Source organism: Aedes albopictus, chromosome 1, assembly GCF_035046485.1.
Source record: "Aedes albopictus strain Foshan chromosome 1, AalbF5, whole genome shotgun sequence".
Classification (NCBI taxonomy): domain Eukaryota; kingdom Metazoa; phylum Arthropoda; class Insecta; order Diptera; family Culicidae; genus Aedes; species Aedes albopictus.
The window spans coordinates 69,076,820-69,099,876 of record NC_085136.1 but is presented as its reverse complement, the minus strand read 5'-3'; the positions used below and the strand labels follow the sequence as shown (position 1 = coordinate 69,099,876).

At 45.3% G+C, this 23,057-nt stretch overlaps 1 protein-coding gene across 1 annotated transcript; it reads right to left on the bottom strand.

Moving 5' to 3' along the window:
* Positions 1-302: 302 nt before the first annotated feature.
* LOC134288551 (uncharacterized protein K02A2.6-like) lies at positions 303-22,352 on the bottom strand. Its single transcript, XM_062853735.1, has 4 exons — positions 22,175-22,352; positions 20,955-21,150; positions 20,622-20,874; positions 303-386 (listed from the first exon to the last, which is right to left on the bottom strand). Exons 1-4 carry the CDS (start codon positions 22,350-22,352, stop codon positions 303-305), a joined length of 711 nt encoding a protein of 236 aa, XP_062709719.1.
* Positions 22,353-23,057: the final 705 nt, after the last annotated feature.

Genomic DNA, 23,057 nt, shown 5'->3' with positions numbered 1-23,057 from the left:
ACCGTAACTGACTGTACTTATACAAAGACTATGGAGATCTGGGGGCAAAATGGACCCTTGGTGAGTGACAAATACATGAACAGTGTTGCCAGTTTCGTACATATCTTTTAAAAAAGAAATCATACCATCGTATTTCCGGAAAAGCGCATATCACCTCGGTATTCTCACATTGCATTGCATATGCATTCCAAAGTGTGCCATCGTCTCTTCACTGGATGAACTGAGTGCACCTTATGCAAACAATGGATCCCATTGATGAAGGAAACCACTTCTGTGTAGGTTGTATAATTATGCATCATTATTCAAATGTAGTACGTCTCGAACGTTGGCTGTGAACACGTGATGAATGTACTGCTTCGAATGTGCGTATCCTTTTCTGTGCTGAACTGTTGTAAGGATGCATTACAAGCTTCGGTATATTCTCACTCCAAAGTTTGGGAGTAGCTACTTGCGAGACTACGAATCTATTGAACCTCCGGAGAGATTCTTCTGAAATTCTAAAGACATTTTCCGTAAACTACAGTGCCTATCCAAAATTTCTGATAAACTTTTTAGAAATTCCGGGAGAGATTCCCCAGAATCTCCGGGAGATTCCCCAGAATCTCCGGGGAGATTCCCCAGAATCTCCGGGGAGATTCCCCAGAATCTCCGGGGAGATTCCCCAGAATCTCCGGGGAGATTCCCCAGAATCTCCGGGGAGATTCCCCAGAATCTCCGGGGAGATTCTCCAGAAACTCCGGAGAGATTCCCCGGAATCTCCGGAGAGATTCCCCAGAATCTCCGGGGAGATTCCCCAGAATCTCCGGGGAGATTCCCCAGAATCTCCGGGGAGATTCCCCAGAATCTCCGGGGAGATTCCCCAGAATCTCCGGGGAGATTCCCCAGAATCTCCGGGGAGATTCCCCAGAATCTCCAGGGAGATTCCCCAGAATCTCCAGGGAGATTCCCCAGAATCTCCAGGGAGATTCCCCAGAATCTCCGGGGAGATTCCCCAGAATCTCCGGGGAGATTCCCCAGAATCTCCGGGGAGATTCCCCAGAATCTCCGGGGAGATTCCCCAGAATCTCCGGGGAGATTCCCCAGAATCTCCGGGGAGATTCCCCAGAATCTCCGGGGAGATTCCCCAGAATCTCCGGGGAGATTCCCGAGAATCTCCGGGGAGATTCCCCAGAATCTCCGGGGAGATTCCCCAGAATCTCCGGGGAGATTCCCCAGAATCTCCGGGGAGATTCCCCAGAATCTCCGGGGAGATTCCCCAGAATCTCCGGGGAGATTCCCCAGAATCTCCGGGGAGATTCCCCAGAATCTCCGGGGAGATTCCCCAGAATCTCCGGGGAGATTCCCCAGAATCTCCGGGGAGATTCCCCAGAATCTCCGGGGAGATTCCCCAGAATCTCCGGGGAGATTTCCCAGAATCTCCGGGGAGATTTCCCAGAATCTCCGGGGAGATTCCCCAGAATCTCCGGGGAGATTCCCCAGAATCTCCGGGGAGATTTCCCAGAATCTCCGGGGAGATTTCCCAGAATCTCCGGGGAGATTCCCCAGAATCTCCGGGGAGATTCCCCAGAATCTCCGGGGAGATTCCCCAGAATCTCCGGGGAGATTCCCCAGAATCTCCGGGGAGATTCCCCAGAATCTCCGGGGAGATTCCCCAGAATCTCCGGGGAGATTCCCCAGAATCTCCGGGGAGATTCCCCAGAATCTCCGGGGAGATTCCCCAGAATCTCCGGGGAGATTCCCCAGAATCTCCGGGGAGATTTCCCAGAATCTCCGGGGAGATTCCCCAGAATCTCCGGGGAGATTCCCCAGAATTTCCGGGGAGATTCCCCAGAATCTCCGGGGAGATTCCCCAGAATCTCCGGGGAGATTCCCCAGAATCTCCGGGGAGATTCCCCAGAATCTCCGGAGAGATTCCCCAGAATCTCCGGGGAGATTCCCAAGAATCTCCGGGGAGATTCCCCAGAATCTCCGGAGAGATTCCCCAGAATCTCCGGGGAGATTCCCAAGAATCTCCGGGGAGATTCCCCAGAATCTCCGGGGAGATTCCCCAGAATCTCCGGGGAGATTCCCCAGAATCTCCGGGGAGATTCCCCAGAATCTCCGGGGAGATTCCCCAGAATCTCCGGGGAGATTCCCCAGAATCTCCGGGGAGATTCCCCAGAATCTCCGGGGAGATTCCCCAGAATCTCCGGGGAGATTCCCCAGAATCTCCGGGGAGATTCCCCAGAATCTCCGGGGAGATTCCCCAGAATCTCCGGGGAGATTCCCCAGAATCTCCGGGGAGATTCCCCAGAATCTCCGGGGAGATTCCCCAGAATCTCCGGGGAGATTCCCCAGAATCTCCGGGGAGATTCCCCAGAATCTCCGGGGAGATTCCCCAGAATCTCCGGAGAGATTCCCCAGTATCTCTCCGGAGAGATTCCCCAGTATCTCTCCGGAGAGATTCCCCAGTATCTCTCCGGAGAGATTCCCCAGTATCTCTCCGGAGAGATTCCCCAGAATCTCCGGAGAGATTCCCCAGAATCTCCGGAGAGATTCCCCAGAATCTCCAGAGAGATTCCCCAGAATCTCCAGAGAGATTCCCCAGAATCTCCGGAGTGATTCCCCAGAATCTCCGAAGAGATTCCCCAGAATCTCCGAAGAGATTCACCAGAAGAATTACCCAGAACCTTTGGAGATATTATCCAGATGAGAGATTATTCAATATTTCTGAAGAGATTGTCCAGAATCTCTGAAGAGATTGCCTTGAATTGCTGTAGAGTTGGCTTGAATCTCTGGAAAGATTATTCAAAATCTCTGGAGAGAATGTCCAGAATTTTTGAAGTGATTTTCCAGCAGCTGTGGGTAGATGTCCGTATTCCTGCAGAGATTCTTCAGAATCTTTGGAAGGATTGGCCAAAACTTCTGGAGAGATTGGCCAGCATCTTTGGAGAGATTGGCAAAAGCACCTGTGATTCAGAACAAGCTCTACGGAGATTCTGGAAAATCTCTCGAGAGATTTTGGGCAATTTATCCAGAGCTATTTTTTTTATCTTTATTAACGAGATTTTTATTACGAGGTTAGTTCATCTTGGGAATTTCTTTAGAGATTCTGGACAATCTCCTAAGAGATTTTGGCATTTTCTTTAGGGATTTTGGACAACCTCTTTTGAAACTCTGGGCAACCTCATCAGAGATTCTGGAAAGTCATGCCAGAGATTTTGGGCAGTTTTCTTAGAGATTCGGGGCAATCTCTTCTGAGATTTTGAGCAATCTCTTCAGGGACTCTGGGTAATCTATCTGGAGATTTTGGGCAATCTCTTCAGATATTCTGGGAAATCACTTCAGAGTTTCTGGGCAATCTCTTCATATATTCTTGGCAATCTCTCGAGAGATTCCGGGCAATTTCTCCACGGATTCTGTGAAATTTCTCCAGAGATTTTGGGCAATCTCTTCAGCGATTCTGGACAATTTCTTAAGGGATTCTGGACAATCTCCCCAGAGATTCTAGGTAATCTTTCTAGAGATTATGGGCAATCTCTCGAGAGATTCTGGAATATCTCTTCAGCTATTCTGAACCATCGCTTCCGAGATTATAAGTCAGTTCAGAAATTCTTGGCAATCCCTCTAGAGATTCTAGGTGATCTCTCCAGAAATTCAGGGCAGTTTCTCCAGAGAATTTGGGCAATCTCTCCAGAAGTTCTGGTCAATCTCTCCAGAGCCTCTGGGCAATCTCTTTGGATATTCAAACGAATCTCTTCAGAGATGGTAAGGATTTTCTTCAGATTGTACAAAATCTTTGGAGATACTTCAGTTGCCCTGAAGAGATTCCCCGGATCATCCAGAAGAATATTTTTGGACTCTCCTGGAAGAAATTCCCAAGAACCTCCTGGAAGAGATTCTCAGAAATCTTCTGAAAAAGGTGATTGTCGGGAGTGATCAGAAAGTAAAGAAATCTCCGGAAGAGATAACGGTGAGCTCAGGGATCTCTAGAGAGCTTGCCCGATGCTGATCATATTTCGTCGGTTTCCTGCAATAGGGGCACAACTCAAAATTTGTCATTTTTGAGATTTTGATGGCAAATGATGAAAAACTATGTAAAATTTCATCTCACAAAGACCCGTTCCAAAATTCGTTGTGAAACGCGAGATTTGGGCATTTTCACCAATTTTCCGCAGTAAGGGCACAACTCAAAATCAGTCAACTTTTTCAATAGTCGTTGAAAAATAGTTGTCAAAAATTCATGAAACAGATAGTCCTTCAGCCCCTTTCAATGATACAACAGTCAAAATTTGTTTACTTTTGTCAAATGATGAGAGAAATAAGTGAATTTGCAGGAGGTGCTTCATGATTGCCAGTTTTCAAACGCTTATTCTGAAAATTCACATTTTTTGAGTTGTGCCCCTATTGCAGGAAACCGACGATTTGTTCCGGGTTCATCAGAGAGATTGTCCAAAATTTGTGGATACATTTTCTGGAGATGTCTCGGGAGACATTCTCCGTAGCTGTGATGTAGGTGCATCTACCCTTCTATTTAGACAATGGGTCGGGGTGCACGGGTATCATGCTTCCATGAGTGCTCCAGAAGGTTTCAGAGAGATTAAGGACGTTTCAGGGAATTTTTGCGGGATTCCAGGGGGCTCCGGAGGGTTTTCATGAGAGCTTCATGGGATTACAAAGAGGTTTCAAGGCATTTCAGTGGATTTCAGGGGGCTTCAGTAGAGTTGAAGGGATGGCTACAGGAGTCACAGGGGTTTCTGAAGGGTATCTAGGGGTTTCCGTTGATTACAGGGGTATTCAAAGGGAGTTTCCAGAGGGTTACTGGGGTTTCAGGGTGCTTCAGTATTGTTTCAGGGGGTTTCTGAGGGGATTGATGTCGTTTCAGTGGATTTCAGGTGGTTTTAGGGCTTTCGGGAGACACAAGTAGGGGTTAAGGGAAAATTATGGGGGTCTGAGGTGGTTTCAGTACGTTTCGATAGGTTTCAGGGGATTTCCAAATGATTTAGTAGGGTTTCTAATGGGTTCGAAGGCGTTCCAGTAGAATACAAGGGATGAATACAAACCTTATTTGCGATCCAACGAGAGATCACTTGTTACATTTGTAGATTCGATCACCTGTACTCAAGGGAGTTTTTGAGGACCTTATTGAACTACTCATTGCAGCAGCATAGTTGTAACCAGTGAGTTACCAATGAGTAGTGTGGGCAGTTGGAAGTGAAAAGTGAGCAGTGAGGAATGCGTTTCGAAAACTGAGGAGTGAGAAGTGTGCAACCAGGAATGAGCAGTGAAGAGTTTGAAGCAGTGAGAAGTGAGTTGTGAGGAGTGAGCAGTGAAAAGTGAGAAACCAGGAGTGTTGCCAGGTAATGATTCTGATGAAAAAGAGGATCGAGAAATGACGAATAAAAAGTGAGCAGTGAACAATAAGGGGTGAGAAGTGAGTTTTCACTTCTCACTCCTCACTGCACACTTCTCACTCCTCAGTTTTCAATGCTTATTCTTCACTATTCACTTCTCACTGTCCAAACCCTTCACCCTTCACTGATTACTCCTCACAGCTTCTTCCAACTACTCACTATTCGCTGCTCACTTCATATTGTACACTGCACATTCTTTACTTTTCATTGCTCTCTCCTTACTCAGTATTGCTCACTTCTCAGCAAATAAAGCAGACCCACAACAGATTAGGAGTGAGAAGTTCTCACTTCTAATCTGTAGTGGAACTGATTTATAATAGTGATTGATTAAGGGACTGCTTAATTCAAAAATTTCAGCATGGGACAAATTGATATCATAGGAATTCTGAGAATTTAGAGAAATTCCGTGGAATCTCCTGGAGAGATTCCCCGAAATCTCCGGGAGAGATTCCCCGCAATCTCGGAATGTCCGGAGAGATTCCTGGGAATTTTTCGAAACGAATTTCTTGCGATCTCCGGAGTGCATTGCCGGTCTTCAGTGAGATATAAGTATGCATTCCTTACAACATTTCATTTGACTCAAAATTGTCTGAGTCAATGTTTGCGAAGTATCTTTGAACAGTCAATCATTTTCAAAGGAATGTTTGCGCTCTATTCATGTAGCTATAACTCACTTTCCTTCTTTCGGCCACATTCCGTCTCGCAGAAAGACCCGGAACAATTTGGCCCAATTACCCACCATCATTCTCCGACATGGCTAGTCGGTGCCATTTCAACCTTCCGTGCCTCGCAAATAGCTGGTGATTGTTTTGCTCCGGCTCGATACTCCACCAGGTTCCGGGACACATACACACATACATTCACACCTTCACATGATATGATGGGGCGGGCAATCGCTACTAAACGGCTCTTATTCGCTTGTCTTGCTGGATGTTCCGCTACGTCAGCCATGACGACGCGGCGCGATGGTGAAGCCGTCCTCGGCCGTGTTGTCGTCGGAAAGCCAGGCGATAATGATGGGTAATGACGATGACGGCGGCGGAAGAAAGTCCATTCTTCTCGACGCCTTGTGGACTTTTGTGGGCGGGAGCGCTGGAGAAGGAGGAAGGACCGAACTCGAATCGACACAGTCATAGGGATGGAGGTGGGGTACGTCTATCGCCCAAACAATTGACTGTGGTGAGGTCCAATGTTTGTAGGACGTACGTACGGCCTTTATCGGTTGGAGGGTAATGGGTTGTGAAATCTGTCATTACCAGGCGGCGGGACAAGGCAATGGATGAAATCATTGCCGTCGCCTATTTGTGTGCATGTATGTGTGTGTGGGTGAGGGTATGTGCGTAAGTGTGGATGACAAACTGCCATAGAGTTGTCTTTTTATTGATTTTTTATCTGATCCGGCTTCATGCAAGTTGGCGTCTAGGATAATGTCTTCATCTATCCAGAGCTTCGTAAACTACATGTCAATTGTTTAGATGAAGCTAAGACGCATAAGGTCTGATGATATACTTTATGAAACAAGTTGAAACCTCATCAGAATTGACGGCCAAATACAATTTGAATAAAACTGGATGATTCTTTCTCCAGAATTTCTCAAAAAAATTCCATTCGGGGATGCTAGAGCATCTCCCTTCGATGATTCAGGAAAATCTCCCTTCGGAGATTCAAAAGACAATAAAAAAAAGACAATTCACACCGTCTTCAGCCAGAGGCTGCACAGACTGAACACATTACTTATACTAGACAACGGACAACACAGAACACCCAGTGGCCCAGTGATGAATTTTTCGTTTGACGAAAAGTTTCCACCGACTGGAGCGGGAATCGAACCCACACTCCCTGGCTTACGATACGCCTAGACGACTGCCGCCGCTAACCGCACGGCCACGAAGCCCACAAGAAGACACCCACAGGAGAATCTCCCTTCGGAGATTCGGAAGAACCTCCCTTCGGAGATTTGGGAGAATCTCCTTTCGGAGATTCAGGAGAATCTCCCTTCGGAGATTCAGGAGACTCTCCCTTCGGAGATTCAGGAGACTCTTCCTTCGGAGATTCAGGAGAATCTCCCTTCGGAGATTCAGGAGAAACTCCCTTTGGAGATTCAGGAGAATCTCCCTTCGGAGATTCAGGAGAATCTCCCTTCGGAGATTCGGGAGAATCTCCCTTCGGAGATTCGGAAGAACCTCCCTTCGGAGATTTGGGAGAATCTCCCTTCGGAGATTCGGGAGAATCTCCCTTCGGAGATTCAGGAGACTCTCCCTTCGGAGATTCAGGAGACTCTTCCTTCGGAGATTCAGGAGACTCTCCCTTCGGAGATTCAGGAGAATCTCCCTTCGGAGATTCAGGAGAATCTCCCTTCGGAGATTCAGGAGAATCTCCCTTCGGAGATTCAGGAGAATCTCCCTTCGGAGATTCAGGAGAATCTCCCTTCGGAGATTCAGGAGAATCTCCCTTCGGAGATTCAGGAGAATCTCCCTTCGGAGATTCAGGAGAATCTCCCTTCGGAGATTCAGGAGAATCTCCCTTCGGAGATTCAGGAGAATCTCCCTTCGGAGATTCAGGAGAATCTCCCTTCGGAGATTCAGGAGAATCTCCCTTCGGAGATTCAGGAGACTCTCCCTTCGGAGATTCAGGAGACTCTTCCTTCGGAGATTCAGGAGACTCTCCCTTCGGAGATTCAGGAGAATCTCCCTTCGGAGATTCAGGAGAATCTCCCTTCGGAGATTCAGGAGAATCTCCCTTCGGAGATTCAGGAGAAACTCCCTTTGGAGATTCAGGAGAATCTCCCTTCGGAGATTCAGGAGAATCTCCCTTCGGAGATTCAGGAGAATCTCCCTTCGGAGATTCAGGAGAATCTCCCTTCGGAGATTCAGGAGAATCTCCCTTCGGAGATTCAGGAGAATCTCCCTTCGGAGATTCAGGAGAATCTCCCTTCGGAGATTCAGGAGAATCTCCCTTCGGAGATTCAGGAGAATCTCCCTTCGGAGATTCAGGAGAATCTCCCTTCGGAGATTCAGGAGAATCTCCCTTCGGAGATTCAGGAGAATCTCCCTTCGGAGATTCAGGAGAATCTCCCTTCGGAGATTCAGGAGAATCTCCCTTCGGAGATTCAGGAGAATCTCCCTTCGGAGATTCAGGAGAATCTCCCTTCGGAGATTCAGGAGAATCTCCCTTCGGAGATTCAGGAGAATCTCCCTTCGGAGATTCAGGAGAATCTCCCTTCGGAGATTCAGGAGAATCTCCCTTCGGAGATTCAGGAGAATCTCCCTTCGGAGTTTCGGGAGAATCTCCCTTCGGAGATTCAGGAGAATCTCCCTTCGGAGATTCAGGAGAATCTCCCTTCGGAGATTCAGGAGAATCTCCCTTCGGAGATTCAGGAGAATCTCCCTTCGGAGATTCAGGAGAATCTCCCTTCGGAGATTCAGGAGAATCTCCCTTCGGAGATTCAGGAGAATCTCCCTTCGGAGATTCAGGAGAATCTCCCTTCGGAGATTCAGGAGAATCTCCCTTCGGAGATTCAGGAGAATCTCCCTTCGGAGATTCAGGAGAATCTCCCTTCGGAGATTCAGGAGAATCTCCCTTCGGAGATTCAGGAGAATCTCCCTTCGGAGATTCAGGAGAATCTCCCTTCGAAGATTCAGGAGAATCTCCCTTCGGAGATTCAGGAGAATCTCCCTTCGGAGATTCTGGAGAATCTCCCTTCGGAGATTCAGGAGAATCTCCCTTCGGAGATTCAGGAGAATCACCCTTCAGAGATTCAGGAGAATCTCCCTTCGGAGATTCAGGAGAATCTCCCTTCGGAGATTCAGGAGAAACTCCCTTTGGAGATTCAGGAGAATCTCCCTTCGGAGATTCAGGAGAATCTCCCTTCGGAGATTCAGGAGAATCTCCCTTCGGAGATTCAGGAGAATCTCCCTTCGGAGATTCAGGAGAATCTCCCTTCGGAGATTCAGGAGACTCTTCCTTCGGAGATTCAGGAGACTCTCCCTTCGGAGATTCAGGAGAATCTCCCTTCGGAGATTCAGGAGAATCTCCCTTCGGAGATTCAGGAGAATCTCCCTTCGGAGATTCAGGAGAAACTCCCTTTGGAGATTCAGGAGAATCTCCCTTCGGAGATTCAGGAGAATCTCCCTTCGGAGATTCAGGAGAATCTCCCTTCGGAGATTCAGGAGAATCTCCCTTTGGAGATTCAGGAGAATCTCCCTTCGGAGATTCAGGAGAATCTCCCTTCGGAGATTCAGGAGAATCTCCCTTCGGAGATTCAGGAGAATCTCCCTTCGGAGATTCAGGAGAATCTCCCTTCGGAGATTCAGGAGAATCTCCCTTCGGAGATTCAGGAGAATCTCCCTTCGGAGATTCAGGAGAATCTCCCTTCGGAGATTCAGGAGAATCTCCCTTCGGAGATTCAGGAGAATCTCCCTTCGGAGATTCAGGAGAATCTCCCTTCGGAGATTCAGGAGAATCTCCCTTCGGAGATTCAGGAAAATCTCCCTTCGGAGATTCAGGAAAATCTCCCTTCGGAGATTCAGGAGAATCTCCCTTCGGAGATTCAGGAGAATCTCCCTTCGGAGATTCAGGAGAATCTCCCTTCGGAGATTCAGGAGAATCTCCCTTCGGAGATTCAGGAGAATCTCCCTTCGGAGATTCAGGAGAATCTCCCTTCGGAGATTCAGGAGAATCTCCCTTCGGAGATTCAGGAGAATCTCCCTTCGGAGATTCAGGAGAATCTCCCTTCGGAGATTCAGGAGAATCTCCCTTCGGAGATTCAGGAGAATCTCCCTTCGGAGATTCAGGAGAATCTCCCTTCGGAGATTCAGGAGAATCTCCCTTCGGAGATTCAGGAGAATCTCCCTTCGGAGATTCAGGAGAATCTCCCTTCGGAGATTCAGGAGAATCTCCCTTTGGAGATTCAGGAGAATCTCCCTTCGGAGATTCAGGAGAATCTCCCTTTGGAGATTCAGGAGAATCTCCCTTCGGAGATTCAGGAGAATCTCCCTTCGGAGATTCAGGAGAATCTCCCTTCGGAGATTCAGGAGAATCTCCCTTCGGAGATTCAGGAGAATCTCCCTTCGGAGATTCAGGAGAATCTCCCTTCGGAGATTCAGGAGAATCTCCCTTCGGAGATTCAGGAGAATCTCCCTTCGGAGATTCAGGAGAATCTCCCTTCGGAGATTCAGGAGAATCTCCCTTCGGAGATTCAGGAGAATCTCCCTTCGGAGATTCAGGAGAATCTCCCTTCGGAGATTCAGGAGAATCTCCCTTCGGAGATTCAGGAGAATCTCCCTTCGGAGATTCAGGAGAATCTCCCTTCGGAGATTCAGGAGAACCTCCCTTCGGAGATTCAGGAGAATCTCCCTTCGGAGATTCAGGAGAATCTCCCTTCGGAGATTCAGGAGAATCTCCCTTCGGAGATTCAGGAGAATCTCCCTTCGGAGATTCAGGAGAATCTCCCTTTGGAGATTCAGGAGAATCTCCCTTCGGAGATTCAGGAGAATCTCCCTTCGGAGATTCAGGAGAATCTCCCTTCGGAGATTCAGGAGAATCTCCCTTCGGAGATTCAGGAGAATCTCCCTTCGGAGATTCAGGAGAATCTCCCTTCGGAGATTCAGGAGAATCTCCCTTCGGAGATTCAGGAGAATCTCCCTTTGGAGATTCACGAGAATCTCCCTTCGGAGATTCAGGAGAATCTCCCTTCGGAGATTCAGGAGAATCTCCCTTCGGAGATTCAGGAGAATCTCCCTTCGGAGATTCAGGAGAATCTCCCTTCGGAGATTCAGGAAAATCTCCCTTCGGAGATTCAGGAAAATCTCCCTTCGGAGATTCAGGAGAATCTCCCTTCGGAGATTCAGGAGAATCTCCCTTCGGAGATTCAGGAGAATCTCCCTTCGGAGATTCAGGAGAATCTCCCTTCGGAGATTCAGGAGAATCTCCCTTCGCAGATTCAGGAGAATCTCCCTTCGGAGATTCAGGAGAATCTCCCTTCGGAGATTCAGGAGAATCTCCCTTCGGAGATTCAGGAGAATCTCCCTTCGGAGATTCAGGAGAATCTCCCTTTGGAGATTCAGGAGAATCTCCCTTCGGAGATTCAGGAGAATCTCCCTTTGGAGATTCAGGAGAATCTCCCTTCGGAGATTCAGGAGAATCTCCCTTCGGAGATTCAGGAGAATCTCCCTTCGGAGATTCAGGAGAATCTCCCTTCGGAGATTCAGGAGAATCTCCCTTCGGAGATTCAGGAGAATCTCCCTTCGGAGATTCAGGAGAATCTCCCTTCGGAGATTCAGGAGAATCTCCCTTCGGAGATTCAGGAGAATCTCCCTTCGGAGATTCAGGAGAATCTCCCTTCGGAGATTCAGGAGAATCTCCTTTCGAAAATTCAGGAGGAGCTCCCTTTGGAGATTCAGGAGAATCTCCCTACGGAGATTCAGGAAAACCTCCCTTTGGAGATTCAGGAGAATCACCCTTCGGAGATTCAGGAGAATCTTCCTTCGGAGATTCAGGAGAATCTTCCTTCGGAGATTCAGGAGAATCTTCCTTCGGAGATTCAGGAGAATCTCCCTTCGGAGTTTTAGGAGCATCTCCCTTCAGAGTTTCAGGAGGAACTCCCTTTGGAGATTCAGGAGAATCTCCCTACGGAGATTCAGGAAAACCTCCCTTTGGAGATTCAGGAGAATCACCCTTCGGAGATTCAGGAGAATCTTCCTTCGGAGATTCAGGAGAATCTTCCTTCGGAGATTCAGGAGAATCTTCCTTCGGAGATTCAGGAGAATCTTCCTTCGGAGATTCAGGAGAATCTCCCTTCGGAGTTTTAGGAGCATCTCCCTTCAGTGTTTCAGGAGAATCTCCTTTCGCAGATTCTAATTGACAGATCAATACAAACTAAACTTCATTAAGCAAAGGCTTATAGTGTCAATGGAAACAATGGACGAACTTTGAGGCAAACCATTCACTAAACTCGCTGCCTCGTTTTCGCACAATTTCTGTTTATTTTTGATTCTATCAGTAGCCCCATTGAAAAACACAAATTTCCACAGAACAACTGCTCTCGACCGAGTTAATGAAACCATCAAAGCGAAAAACGAATAAATTCCACAAAATTGGTTTTCAAGAGCAGCCACTCATCTCATCTCAACAGTCAGTATAGTGCAGGCAGAACACAGTCACTGCCCTCTGTCGGTCGCTGGGTGGGTAGCAGCAGCAGCGAACGGTTCGTTTGTGGACATTCCTCTCCAAAATCGGAGCGGCCCAATACCTAACCACCGCCAGCACCACGACCACACGTACACCAACCCAAACCTGCCGTTTCCCATAGTTTCCCGAAAAGGCGTACCTACTTTACAACTTGGCTCGATGGTGGATTTGATCGGCAGCCGAGATTTTGAGGAATCTCTTCTCCATCGCGCTTGCTGGCGGAAAATGAGTCGATGATGATGGCTTTGTTTGCGCTTTCTGTGGTTTGTTAATCACTTTGGCGTTCGGCAAATGGGTCGACAAATTCTTGGTTGGGTTTTGTTGGACTTTCTAGTTTACAATGAGCAACTTTCAATTCGGCTATTTTGGGGCAAAGTTACTTTTAGAATTCTAAAAATAAACGATGAAAATGCTTTCAGATGTTTCCGTCACATTGGAGTGATTCTTCTAAGAGATTCCCCTGGAATCTTCGAAAAGATTCCCCTGGAATCTTCGAAAAGATTCCTCTGGAATTTTCGGAGAGATTCCTCTGGAATCTTTGGAGAGATTCCCCTAGAATCTTCGAAGAGATTGCTCTGGAATCTTCGGAGAGATTCCTCTGGAAACTTCGGAGAGATTCCTCTGGAATCTTCGGAGAGATTCCTCTGGAATCTTCGGAGAGATTCCTCTGGAATCTTCGGAGAGATTCCTCTGGAATCTTCGGAGAGATTCCTCTGGAATCTTCGGAGAGATTCCTCTGGAATCTTCGGAGAGATTCCTCTGGAATCTTCGGAGAGATTCCTCTGGAATCTTCGGAGAGATTCCTCTGGAATCTTCGGAGAGATTCCTCTGGAATCTTCGGAGAGATTCCTCTGGAATCTTCGGAGAGATTCCTCTGGAATCTTCGGAGAGATTCCTCTGGAATCTTCGGAGAGATTCCTCTGGAATCTTCGGAGAGATTCCTCTGGAATCTTCGGAGAGATTCCTCTGGAATCTTCGGAGAGATTCCTCTGGAATCTTCGGAGAGATTCCTCTGGAATCTTCGGAGAGATTCCTCTGGAATCTTCGGAGAGATTCCTCTGGAATCTTCGGAGAGATTCCTCTGGAATCTTCGGAGAGATTCCTCTGGAATCTTCGGAGAGATTCCTCTGGAATCTTCGGAGAGATTCCTCTGGAATCTTCGGAGAGATTCTCCGGAATCTTCGGAGAGATTCTCCGGAATCTTCGGAGAGAAACGTAGATGCCATTTGTTTCAAATCATCGATTACACTTGTTTATTTGGGTTTTAAAATATCTCCTTCTCCTGTGTTAGACAGCATTCTGCTCAAAGACTGATTTAAAATGCTTTAAGTTTTTGATTATCTTAGAAAATCTTCAGGGATCATCATTGTCCCTAATTCAATTCCAGAAATCCTCCGTCCTTACCGCCCATCGTTTTCCCTCCACCTGTCGTTCAAAGCTTCGTGTGTTTTATCACTTCTCCGTGGGAGTTGAGATTATGTCCGGCCGGCGATGCGAAAGAAGCAAAGGCCACCTTCTCCATCAAGGGCAGCGAGCGAATAAAAAAAAACAACGACAAAGGAAGGAAAAAGAAATTCGATTTCCGCTTCCTTAATTAGAAAGCTGCATACTAATGGCAGCTGTTGTGCTGCGACAACCAACCAGCGTTGATGACGAGGCCACCGCCAAGACCATCGCCTAAAGGCAGTCACTGACTGGAGGTGACCTGGTTTTTGTATTACGGAGAGAAGCAAAAACAAAGCCGTGAAAACAACAATAAACATAATAAAAAATCACTTCCTCCTCGTTTGTGTTTCTCGCTTTTGAACGGAGCCGATGTGAGTTGGTCCTTTGTGTAACACAATGTTACGGCTTTAAGGCACTCGAGGCACGTCTCCTTCGGTTTAAGGGCTATTCCCATTACACCGGGCCGGGACCGTGCCGGGCCCCGGTCATCGATTTCTTACATGGGATTACTATGGCGTGTTTCACATCACACCGTGCCGGGGCTCGGTTGGGCCCCGGCCGGGCTAATGAGAAGCACGCCATAGATATCGTTAGAAAGAAATCGATGACCGGGGCCCGGCACGGTCCCGGCCCGGTAAAGTGAGAAGACCGCTTTAAGGGCTCTACAATGGAGAATAAATAAAATGGCTTAAAAAAAAAACACAAACAAAAACAGCGGGAAAACTCTTAACGCGCCGGTGGATGGTTGGAAGGTGGGCTGTGAGGCTTTCCATAAAACCATTATTTATGAGATGTTTGTGGATTTGCTTTAGTCATTTTCATTGCTAACTGCAACATGATACTTGAAAAGGAGCCATTGCGTAGGAAACTAAAAATAATTTGAACTTGATCTACTCATAGAAGTAGAAATGTAAGCTGATGATTTTTAAAGAAAACATGGCAATAAACAGATCCAAAAACCATCTGGTGGTAAGGTTACCTTTCTCTGAACACAAGAAATCTATAAATATAGTGTTAATATTGTTTGTATAAAGATCCTATATATACACCAAAGAAATTTTCCGTATAACTATTATGTGTGAAACTACATAACTTTTTGCAATTTGGCATCACCTTTAAAAATTATGTCTGCAAACATAAATTCTATAGGACTTTTCACATTTAAAAGTTATGACTTGAAGTAAATACATTCTATATAGGTGATAAATCATATTTATGTGTGAGAGTTATGATATTTATTCATGAGCAGTTTATAATAATTATGAGCAAACCTCATATAAGAGCAAACAAATAAAAAAAGAAAAATGAATAAAATTTTGTTTTGTTTTTGATTTAATTAAGGATTTTATTCATTCCTTAAATATCTATCTGAATTTTAAAGATAATGGTGCTTGTATGCCATATGGTCTTCGACTAGAGTACGGATCAACGGTACAGGCCAGTTTTTCTGAGGAAGGAAGTCCGACTGCGCTTGCTGCTCTTCGCCGGATTTCTGGCGCTTGTCTTTGCAGATCCGGTTCCTGGTTGAGTGCTTTTGCCTTCACGGTTCCTCCTTATCAGTGTCCGGTTGCCCTGGGTGTAATCATCGTCCGGAGTAGGTGGCAGCGGCCAGTTCGGTTGTCTCATCCCTTATCTTGGCCGGAACAGATCGCATCGCAGTCTGGCTATAACGAACACCTCTCGGGGTCATGCTCTGGCTCTTTCGTTATCACTCGGGATATGGACGAATCATTGGAATATTTTTTAAGGAACACTCCGTAGCTCGCTTCTCTGCCTGTCTCTTGCTGTGATAGAAATAAAATTAACAAAAAATAAAGGTTTAAGCAGACATTTTATCGAGAAATTTGAAAAAATAGTTACCTGCCTAAGCAGAAGACTTTCCCGACGCTTCCGATTGGCGCGAAAAGTGATGTTGTTTTGGTCCTGAATCAATTCGGCGAAACTTTAAAATTATATGTGGATTCACATAATTTTTAACTATTGGAGAATAGTTATACTTTTTAAGTTTGCCCACATATATATGAAGTTTTGCCTTATATATGTGTTATGGTTCACCGCATAGATAGCAATAAAGCTGTTATAATATTGATGTAAGCATATTTAAAAGTAACTATTATAAAGTCTTATAAATCGTAAAGGTTTCACCTACATAAACATTACGTTTGCAATTTTATCAGTGTACCGAAAAAAACTCAAACTTATAGTTTATGTAGTTGGCAACCTTCAAATTCATAAGACTTATGAATGATTATTTTTATGTGTGTGGCTATGAAAACCATGTCGAGCTTTTTATGCTGTATGAGTTGGTCAATAAGTAGTAAGTTTGACTCATTATCGTTTATGTTTGCGCAAACATAATAATTATAACAGTCTTCGTTATAGTTAAAAATTATGGAACTTCACTTATAGTTATAATGTTTGGCTTAAGCTATGATGCCAAACAAATTTGCAACGGTCAAACATTCTGCAAGCGCCGCTGCCGCCAGTTTGGAACGTAAGTAATTCTGCCAAATTTAATTCCAATAAATGAACATTTTCAATCCTTTTTAGAAAACCTTTATGCGGAGGTCTGCAAGTTTGCATTAGTTTGGGTTAGCTGAATAAACAAAACATCGAAGCGATGTTGGATGAGCAGGATCTGGAGGAAGCGCCCCCAGCACGGGGGTCGATGAATTGAAGGGATTCTACGGCATTATCTACTCCGGCTGTGTCGTCAACTGCTCCATCGTGGACAAAGCTTGCCGTTTAGGCGAGAAACGGGACAGTGATGTGGTTAGTACGATCACCGCCGTAGCCACTTCGACGAAAGATGTGCCATGAGTGAAAGCCATATTTCCCGGAGCAGCAAATCCAGCAAATGCGACGACGCCAGATTCACCGATTGCCAATTCGTGATCATCAAATCATCTACTAGTTTATGACCCTTTTTACCATTTTGACCATTTTAACCCAAACAATGAATACGCAAAGAGAAATATAAACAAATCAATAAATAAATGAAGATAAATATGATTTTTATTTGAATTTATCGCATAAATATTATGTTTTCATATCAAATAGAAACCATAAACCTCACACATAAAATATATGCATAGCTACCAATAATTATTATTAGAATTTTAACATATTTTTTATAAATGGATTTATTTATAATTTTTATGTTTCACATATACATATAATATTTATTTGTGAACACAAATTGCAAAAAATTATGTAGTTTCACACATAAAAAGTATACGGAAAATCGCCTCAGTGTATCCTATTCCAATTTTTTTCATTTTCGGAATGCTGTCGGCAATTTTGGATGCTTTTGGAAATTTCTGCAGAAGTTTCTTTGAGAATGTCCACGGTAATTCCTGTGGAAATTGTGGAATTTCTTCAGAAATTCCTCCAGAACTTCCTTCAGAAATTACTCGAGGAGTTTCTCCAGACATTCCTCCAAGAATTCTTCCAGGAAGCCTCAAATACTTATCCAGAAATTCCTCAATAAACTCCCGCCGATATTCCTCCTGTAATTCCTTCAAGAATTCCTACAGGGATTTCTCCAGAAAATCCTCAAGGAATTTCTGCCAGAATTCCTCCCAGATTTCCTCTAGGGATTCCTGCTACAGGGTTTCTCCAATGGATTCCTCCAGGATTTTTCTCCATGAATTTCTCCACGAATTTTTTGAAGAGTTCCTCATAGGGAACGTTCAAAAATTACGTCCAACATTTGGGGGAGGGGGGGGGTCTACAAAAGTGTGACAGTACGTGTATTGGGTATAGGAAAATAGCGTGACAGAGGGGGGGAGGTGGGTTCTAGAAATTCCAAAAAATGATGAAAAAATGATGGACGTAATATTTGAATCTTCCCATAGGATTCACCCATGAGTTTCTCCAGAAATTACTCAAAACATCATCCAGATTTTCCTTCAGGAATTCCTTCAAAATTCTTTGAGAAGTTCCTCCAGATATTTCTCCAGAAATTCATCAAAGAATCAGAATTTCCTCCAGAAATACCTCGCTTCAAGAATTCCTCCAGAAATACCTCCAGAAATTCTTCCAGGGATTGCTTCAGGAATTCCTCCAAGGATTCCACCGGGAAACCCTCTAGGAATTTCTGCCTGAATGCCTCCAAAATATCCTCTAGGGATTCCTCCAGGAATACCTCCACGGATTCCTCTAAGAATCCTAGAGGAATTTCTCCTGGAACTCTTCCAGAAATTCCTCAAGGAATTCCAACAGGGATTCCTTCATGAATTCCTCTAGGAATATATCCAGGAATTTCTTCAGAAATTCCTCCGTTGATTCATCCATTATTTTTTCCAGAAATTCCTCAAAAAAAAGACTTTCCAGGAATTCCTTCGGAAATTCCTCAACGAGTTCTTCAAGGAAACCCCAAATATTTCTCCAGAAATTCCTCAAAGAATGCCTCCAGAAATGTCTCCAGTAATTCCTGCAGATATTGTTCAAGGAATTCCTCCTAAAAACCCTTCAGGAATTCCTCTATAAATACTTTCAGGAATTCCTCGCTTACTTAAACTCGTGCCGGTTCCGAAACGGGTGCCTTCCGGTGATTTCTTCATCTCGAAGAAACTCAAAGATGCATTTCTTCACCTGATTGAGTTAAAAACTATATATAATTAATTAATTCTAATGATTTTTATTTAAATTACTTACTTTTAGCCTCACTTTTAGCACAACTGTGACAGCAAAATGAGACAAAATGTTTTTTTTATTTATTTTTTGTTGTAAAAAATTGACAAGCGTTCGCTTTTTGGAGCGTTTGTCAACGCACGCCAGGAGCTCAAAAATGTGTAACTGGTCATCAGCTCACGGCGTGAGTATGACGTACACATAATTTTCACACATTCTCCCGGATTTGCAGCGATGCTCCACAGTGAGTAACTGTTACACATGCGATGCGTGAAGCAGTTTAAGCGTGTGTTATTTATCGTTGTGTCACGAAAGAGAATACCTGTTTAAGAGTTCATTGCGGCAGTAATTAGTAATGGTTGTCTTTATTAATTACCAAATCAAATGTGAGTATCGTTTATCTATAATGAGCCATTTTGTGACAACAATGTTGATGATGATATTGATTTTCACGGGTTATTGGACGCTACCTCCTGTCAACATTCATTCGTAAATCGGCTCGTAAAATGGATTATTCTGACACAAAAAAGTCTTTCTCTGTAGTTTTGTAGCAACAGCTTTATTTCTATTTATTCCAGGATTACATCGTAGTTAGAATCGAATTGGAAGTCGTATGTTTATAGGTATGCAGCACTGTGACGTTAATGTTCAAGCGACTGGACATAGTCCCTCAAGTAAGTTGGTTGTAATTTAGCCCTCTGTGGCCGACTTGGTGGTCCTGCTGGTGATTGTTCGGTTACATGGTCATCGTTGTGGTCTGCATTAGATTTTAGCTCGGTTTCACGCCACTGTATCACCTTTTTTGTCTGTGTGACATGGCGTTTCAAAGTTTGTCCTTGATCGTTCTGCAGGACAAGGCTTCCGTTGTCTTCTTGTATAAAGGTAAATCGTTGTGGATCGAATCTGCTTTCTCCCTTCGTGCGCGTTAATCGTTCAACAATTACCGTATCACCTGGGCCAACGCGACACGATCGGGCCCCCCTGCGAGTGTCCTCCCGTTCCTTCGCCTTCAGTTTCTCAAGGCGGTCTCTCTGGTTGAACTGTTCTTCATCAAAGTTTGCCTTTGTGTGTTGAAGCAACGGGAGTCGGCGCTTGATTTTCCGCCCAAGCATCACTTCTTCAGGTGGTACCCTAGTAACCGAATGGGATGCAGCATTGTGCGCATTTACGGCTGTTCGTAACGCTTCTCTGAAGCAAATTCCATTACTCACCGCCAGGCTTGTCCGCACTCAGCGCATGAAAATTCTGCTCTTTTGATTTACATCCTCTAAACCATTGTATTTAGCAATCTTCCTATCTTACCTGATAGAAGGATGTTGAAATATTCTAAATGTCATTTCGAACTGTCAAAAAATCGCACCGCAGTGCCACACTGTGCGCACGGTGTGTCTGGTAGAACAAATTTATTACAAAAAAATGGGCATCGCTAATTTTTACGCTACGTGAAAGTTGACGCTACCAGCTTTCATTCAAGCCCAACATCGAAATATTCCATCGGGGGAACTTTTTCATACAAAAATTGGGTATGTTTGTTAAGTAGAAATAGGGATTAATTTGGAACCGTGCATTTTGTATGGGGAAAAACAGTATTCTGAAAAAGTTGTTCGGGATCCCTCGGTGGATTTTTTTAAGGGACCCTGCAAATGAAAACTGAAAGCCTCTATTTTTGAATAGCGAAAAATTTTACGATGCCCATTTTTTTGTTATAAACTTTTCCCATACACACGCCGTGTGCGTGCAAAGAGAATTTCACCCGGGTGAATTCACCCCAGTGAATTTCTCTTTGTACGCTCAGTGCGGCACTGCGGTGCGATTTTTTGACAGTTCGAAATGACATTTAGGATATTCAAACATCCTTCTATCAGGTAAGATAGGAAGATTGCATAAATACGATGGTTTTGGTGGTGTAAATCAAAAGAGCAGAATCTTCATGCGCTCAGTGCGGACAAGCCTGCTCACCGCTGTTGCCATCGCCTTATTTACGAGCTTCATATAGTTTTCGACGAGGCCGTTCTGCTGCGGGAATAATGGAGTGGAATATTGGGTCTCGATTCCTCGTTCGGAGCAGTACTTTTTGTAATCTTCGCCGTTGAATGGCGGTCCGTTATCAGAGCGAATGAATCTCGGAAAACCCTCTCGTTCAAACACTCCTCCTAGCACTTGTTTAGTCTGCTCGAAACTGGTCGACTTCACTGGTCGGGCAAACAGGAATCTGTGGGGAATTAATCATTATTGATTACCTTGGTATGATTATTATTTTATTTAATGATTTTTTTTAAGATTGGGGTTTACCTGGACCGATAATCTACGATTAGCAGAATTGAGACACCTCCAAACCGAGCGTACGGGCCGTTGAAATCTAAAGCTATAGTTTCCCATACAGCTTGTGGCGCGAATATGTGCCTCATCGGTGTTGGTTTCTCCGGACGACCGTTCGTTGCGCAGATTTGGCAAGTTTGCACCCAATTCTCTGCATCGACGGCTAGGCCTGGCCACCATACACGTTCACGTAGGATGCTTTTTAGCTTTGCGGCCATTGGATGTCCATCATGAGCTAAGGTTAGTGCCTTTTTTCTTAGCTTGTCCGGTACCACGACACAGCCATTTTTTATTAAAATGCCATCGCGAATTGACAGGTCATTGGATTCGCTCTCATACCTTTTCAACTCCTTTGGCCAGATCTGAGTTTCTAGTGCGTCGATCACTCTTTGTAAAGTCGTATCCAAGCCGGTCTCTTCGCGAAGCTCATTTTCGGTCAAGAAACCAGACGAGTCCACCTCTAGTGTTGCTATTTCCCACGGACTATGCTCATCGTCAAAGGGTTCATCATTGCCGACATACAAACGGGATGGTGGGTCGGCGATGTTGTCGAGCCCGCGAATGTATTCTACGCTGTAGTTATACGGGCTAAGTCAAAGGGCCCACCCGTCTGCTCTAGTCAGAGCTCTCTTTGAGCTTTCGCGGGAACGGTTTAGTATGAAGGCAACACCCTGGGCATCGGTTCGCAGGGTGGAATGGCGTCCAAGAAGATAAAAAGAAAAATGTTCCACGGCCCACACGGTGGCCAAAGCTTCTCGTTGATTCTGTGCGTAACGTTGCTCAGTGGCCGTGAGGGCTTTCGATGCAAAGCTTATGATGCGTGGAGATCGGGTGGGGCTTTCTTGAACTAGGACAGCGCCGAGGGCATTGGGAGAAGCATCGGTGTATAGGATTGTTCTGTAGTTGTCTGAAAAGTATCCAAGTGTAGTGGCGCAACGAGTTATTCGATCCTTGACGGTCTCGAAGGCTGATGCTTGCTCGGGACCCCAAACCCAGTTTTTAGCAGTAGTCGCAGTCCAGAGTGCACTCGTGATTTTTGTGAAGTATTTTATATATGGGCTTACGAAGGAAGCCATTCCCAAAAAACTTTTCAGCTCGGAAACGCTGGTAGGTGGTCGAAATCTGTTGATTGCCCTGAAAAATTTCAGGTGCACAATTCACACCAAACATAAGTCGGGTGAATCGGTACATACCGTGTTCCGACAAGAATGTCGTAAGGTCACGGGACTCCTTACAAAGCTCTAAGTGGTAGTATGCATTGCTCAAATCCAACTTTGTGAAGAACCTCGCACCATGGAGTTTTACCTTCATTTCGTCGATCAAGGGCATGCGGAAGTACTCTCGCTTTATAGCCTTGTTCGGAGCCCGCATATTAACTACCAGTCGAAAGTCATTTTTACCCTTGGGCACTGCCGACACGCCACTTATTCACTCAGGAGCCTTCACGACACGTTCAATTATCCCCTTCGCTTCCATATCTTCAAGACGCATTCTGGCGGCATCCCGATAAGCCGCCGGGACCTTATAGTACGCATTCTTTTCAGGTGGAACAGATGCATCGACACTGAATTTAATGCGTACTCCGGGTATTTTGGGGAAAATGTCTGAGCCAGAGGTTCCTTCGCAAATGTTAACCGAAAGGCCAACTTCCAACAGTCGTAATGCACTCGCTGTATGTCGCCCGAGAATAGACCGCTGTCCTTTGTCCACAACAAGAAACTCTCCTGAAATGACTGGTTTAGATGCCTTCACAACTTTAACATCCGCCCTAAACGCACAACGTATCGTCATTGGGGCTGCTGCCGCGTATGCTCGTAGCTCCCTAATTGTGGAATGATCGATAGGTTCCAATCGGGCTCTTTTGCAACGAAATTCTTTCTCCAATAGCGTCCAATCGTTTCCACCAATGATATTGACGTCCACTCCCGAGTCAACCAAGAAGTCATATGGGCTGGACGAGCTGAGACGACAACTGACGATTGCATCTTGCAGAGATGCAATTGCATTTATCTGTTGGGGAGTTAAATGAAGAAAAAGGTAATAGTGTTGGGGTCGTCTGTGGGACTACAGTAGACG

Coding starts and splice junctions, on each gene's coding strand:
- LOC134288551 (XM_062853735.1), bottom strand. CDS start 22,352: ATGCGGGCTCCGAACAAGGCTATAAAGCGAGAGTACTTCCGCATGCCC. Junction 20,875..20,954: donor ATCGTAGATTATCGGTCCAG/GTAAACCCCAAT, acceptor AATTCCCCACAG/ATTCCTGTTTGCCCGACCAG. Junction 387..20,621: donor ATAAGGCGATGGCAACAGCG/GTGAGCAGGCTT, acceptor TCCTTACAACAG/TTCAGCACAGAAAAGGATAC.